The sequence below is a fragment of the Austrofundulus limnaeus genome, unplaced genomic scaffold (assembly GCF_001266775.1).
Source record: "Austrofundulus limnaeus strain Quisiro unplaced genomic scaffold, Austrofundulus_limnaeus-1.0 Scaffold513, whole genome shotgun sequence".
Classification (NCBI taxonomy): Eukaryota; Metazoa; Chordata; class Actinopteri; order Cyprinodontiformes; family Rivulidae; genus Austrofundulus; species Austrofundulus limnaeus.
In genome coordinates, this window is record NW_013952915.1 from 382,943 (window position 1) to 387,139 (window position 4,197).

The window sequence follows — 4,197 nt, forward strand, 5'->3', positions numbered from 1 at the left end:
CCGCTGTTTCGGTTGTTTTTAGGTTCCTCCAGTCGTCAGGACTGAAGACAGGAAACACTTTCATTGTTTTCTGGACACTTTTTTTTTATCTGGACTTTAGATTTATTTGTTTCTGCTCCTAAAGTTTTGTTTTGTTTTGAACAACGCGCGTGGCGGGTCCTGCGATTATTACCGACCGACCGGAAACAATGACTGGTTCCGGATAGAAGGGTCAGAGGATTTCTGAATCGATGTTGAATTGTTGAATGAATGAATTGTTGAATGAACGAACGAATGAACGAACGAACGAACGAATGAATGAATGAATGAATGAATGAATGAATGAATGAATGAATGAAGCAGCTGATGACATCAGAGCTACAGCGTGTCTGTGATGCGTTCAAGTTCAGATAAAACTCGGGTTTTTGAGTGTTAAAATCACACCAGTCACACTTTACTGCAGAGGTGCTCTGAGTGCTTCTGATTTTTAATTTATTCAGTATTTTTGGTGAATTTAAGGTTTGAGAAAAAAAAGTTCTTTACAAAATAATAGTTTCTTTATTTTCAGGGGCTCTTGAACTTGAACACCTGTAAAACTGACTAAATGAAAAGTTTTTATTTTCTTCTTTCAGCTGTTCCCTCTCCTCCAACTCTTTACACAAATACTCTTTATGTCTGTTTTATTAGTCTTTTTTATATATTTTTCAGATAGAATGATAATAAAGCAAATATACACAAATAAATTAATTGTCTGACTGAACTGAAAGTAAGTTTTGATCCAAACTAATAACTTTAAAATAATTGAAAATGTGAAAATTCTCAGTTTTTATATGATGTCAAACACAGATTGTTTGGTAACAAAGATCCTGTTCTTTATTCACAGAACTCTCCCCTAATTTCACTCATTAAACAATAATTATTATTTGTGTTTGAAGAAACCTTATTGAACAATGTTTACCGTGTGTTAAAACCACATCCTTACAATATTTTCATTTTGTTTTTACTGTGTTGTTTTATGATTCCAGACCATGTTTTGTGTGTTAAAGCTTTCTAAACCACAGAGACAAACTGCGCATGTGCGCCGGCTGCGTGAGTTATTCTGCGCATGCGCCACAAACAGTTAGCTGTTAGCTGTTAGCTGGAAACAAACATGAGCAGAATGCTCATTCTGAGACACTTTCAGCCATGCTGCGCGGTTTTTAAAGGCCCGGGCTGCTCAGCAACAAGACAGATTCATACTCAGATTATTACAGGAAACAAAGGCAAGAAAACGGTTACTTTTATTAACGTTAGCTATGCTAGCACACGTAGCATTGTGTAATTAACAACCTTAATGTTAAATGTGTTAATGTTGTGTAACATTTGGTTATAGTGACACAGAGCAGCTGTACATCTGTCTTTGAGCCGGGATGTTTACATAAACTAATGTTTTATTTTCTGCTGACGTCACGTTGTTTATATTCGCAGATATCGTGAGATTTGGACGGAGAACATGTTWTTTCTGCAACTATCGCGAGATTCAGTTTGTAGTTTTGGAAACAGGATTAACACTGATGAAATTAGCATCACAAGAAAAGCGTAGTTTATATTTTTATTTAATAAAACAAAAATACAGAATATAGTTAGAGTTACAGAGTCACAAACATGAACTGTAGGTTTGTGAATCACCAGTAAAGTCAAAGAAGGAAATGACGTAATGTTGAGGCGGAGCTAATCTAGGCGCGAAATCATTTCTTTGAACCGGGAACAGAGCAGCTCGTGGAGCCGTGCTTTTCGTCAGAAACCAGATAAATTAGAGTTTAGTTTCCTGCAGGTTCAAACTGAACGTGTTGCCACCATGCCCGCCTCAGATCTCACAGATGTTTCTGCATCTTCTCCATCCAAGAAGCTCAGAGCTGCAGAGCACACTCCAGAGCACACTCCAGAGCACACTCCAGAGCACACTCCAGAGCACACTCCAGTCCTCAGGTTTGCTAAGCTGTCTGAGCACGCCACCACCCCGACCCGTGGTTCTGCTAAAGCTGCAGGCTTCGACCTGTACAGGTGGGTCAAACTGCAGGTACGTCTGTTCTTGTTCTTCATGTGAAATCTAAACGTTTGAATTTCCTCTTCAGTGCGTACGATTACTCCATCGGAGGCCTGGACAAGGCCGTCGTGAAGACTGACATTCAGATCGCTGTTCCTCATGGGCACTACGGCAGAGTGGGTGAGTTTTACCTGYGACAGGTCAGGATCACCTGCAGCTCAGTGCTGTCTGTCTGAAGCAGGACTGTTACAGTCCACTAAAATAACTAAAACCTAAACTGAAATATATATAAACTGAAATAAAAACTAATAAAATGAAAAAACGATAGCTAAAACTGTATAAACTTTTTACAAAACTAACTGAAATTATAGATAGAATATCCTCAGTTTTACTGTTTAATTTATTTTGAGACGTGTGCAGCTTTTTTATAAAGTATTTTCCCATCAGCTGTGSTCTGTAACACCTGCACTGTRAAAAATGAAATGTTGGATTTACTYAACCATGTTATGTGACCCYGTTCCACTTACCTGAGTTGAGTAAATTCAAAGCAKTATACCAGTTTTTTAACCAAAGAACATGAGCATGTTGCTTTGAATTTACTCAACTCAGTTAAGTGGAACGGGGTCACATAACATGGTTAAGTAAATCCAACATTTCATTTTTAGAGTGTGTTTACAGTCTGCTGATCAGCACCTGCTGAATGACAAGTTGGGAAAAAAAAGTCCACTTTGGGATTTCTTTAAATATGATGCAAGAAAAATCAAATCCAGTGTGTTGTACACTCTAAAAATGAAATGTTGGATTTACTTAACCATGTTACGTTACCTGGTTCCACTTAACTGAGTTGAGTAAATTCAAAGCAACATGCTCATGTTCTTTGGTTGAAAATCTGGTATAATGCTTTGAATTTACTCAACTCAGTTAAGTGGAACCAGGTAACGTAACATGGTTAAGTAAATCCAACGTTTCATTTTTTACAGGGTATTGGAAACAGGTGATAAAACAGGTGGAATACTTCTGAAGGTAAAAACTGCATGAATCAAACTCACACAAGATGCTAACTGTGACTATCTGACACGTTAGCTTCTCTCAGCAGCTCCATGAAAACAAACAGGTTGGAGACAAACTGTTGTCATCGTCCTGAAATAATCACTAAAGTTTTTACTTGGTAAAATTAAGTTACGCTTTTATTTTAGGAAGGTGTTGCTATAATGAACTGATTTAACCAGTGACCWGATATCTGCTGGTTAGTGAACTCACAGGAACATCACAAGCTGGACGATGGATTGATAAATATGTTTATTCAAACTATAAAATAACTAATAAAAACTAAATTAAAAATGTAATAATAACTAATAAAAACAAACAAATCTACTGTAAAAACTAATAAAAAGTGACTGAATTAAAAGAAAAAAGTCAGAACAAATGAAACTAAAGCACTGTAACGTCGGTGTGACTTCCTGTTCCAGCACCGCGGTCGGGCCTGGCAGCCAAACACTTCATCGATGTAGGAGGTGAGTGACGGCACCGCGCTGTCGGTTCTGCTTCACGTCTGTRTTTTAACTCCTCCTCTCTGCCTCCAGCGGGCGTCGTCGATGAAGACTACCGAGGAAACGTGGGCGTGGTGCTCTTTAACTTCAGCAAGGAGACGTTTGAAGGTGTGTRAAGGTTTTTATAAGAGGCCCGGCTGCACCTGAGGCCTTCACCCTGTGGAGCAGGTTCTGACCACCTCCTTTCTCCTCACAGTGAAGAAAGGTGACCGGGTCGCTCAGCTGGTCTGTGAGAAGATCTGTTACCCAGAACTGGTCCAGGAGGAGGTAAAGTCCRACCATCAGGTGTTCAGTCTGGCTCAGATCCAACAAAATATCAGCTGAACTCCAGAACAAACCTGAGATAAGCTTGATTTATCCAGAGAACCAGAACCTGCAGCTTCTGTCAGGAGATTTGATTGATTTTCTGTTTKTCACCTTAAAAAATAYAAATAAATGTTACTGAGCAAACAGCAGAAACATCAAATRAATATTTCCACTATTTGATGACCTCAGATTAACAATAACTTTATTTTTTTTAGACTCTTGATGAAACTAAACGTGGCTCTGGAGGCTTCGGATCAACTGGACGCAACTGAAAGCTCTGAATAAATGTAAACATCTGGTTTCTGTAATAAAACTGATTATTTTTTGTAAAACTCA

General features: G+C 38.5%; 1 protein-coding gene across 3 annotated transcripts; it reads left to right on the forward strand.

Annotated features, from left to right (window-relative positions):
- Positions 1-1,074: 1,074 nt before the first annotated feature.
- Positions 1,075-4,197, forward strand: dut (deoxyuridine triphosphatase). 3 transcript variants are annotated; one of them, XM_014025972.1, is made up of 7 exons: positions 1,091-1,241; positions 1,830-2,022; positions 2,094-2,185; positions 3,475-3,519; positions 3,589-3,663; positions 3,752-3,822; positions 4,077-4,197. In XM_014025972.1, the coding sequence occupies exons 1-7, from the start codon at positions 1,130-1,132 to the stop codon at positions 4,131-4,133; spliced, it is 645 nt and encodes a 214-aa protein (XP_013881426.1). In that variant the 5' UTR covers positions 1,091-1,129; the 3' UTR covers positions 4,134-4,197. The 3 variants fall into 3 exon arrangements, with proteins under 3 accessions (XP_013881428.1, XP_013881426.1, XP_013881427.1); XM_014025973.1 differs by lacking the exon at positions 1,091-1,241 and having other exon boundaries at positions 1,259-2,022; XM_014025974.1 differs by lacking the exons at positions 3,475-3,519; positions 3,589-3,663; positions 3,752-3,822; positions 4,077-4,197 and adding an exon at positions 2,986-3,118 and having other exon boundaries at positions 1,075-1,241.

Coding starts and splice junctions, on each gene's coding strand:
- dut (XM_014025972.1), top strand. CDS start 1,130: ATGAGCAGAATGCTCATTCTGAGACACTTTCAGCCATGCTGCGCGGTT. Junction 1,242..1,829: donor GATTATTACAGGAAACAAAG/GCAAGAAAACGG, acceptor TGCCCGCCTCAG/ATCTCACAGATGTTTCTGCA. Junction 3,520..3,588: donor ACACTTCATCGATGTAGGAG/GTGAGTGACGGC, acceptor CTCTGCCTCCAG/CGGGCGTCGTCGATGAAGAC.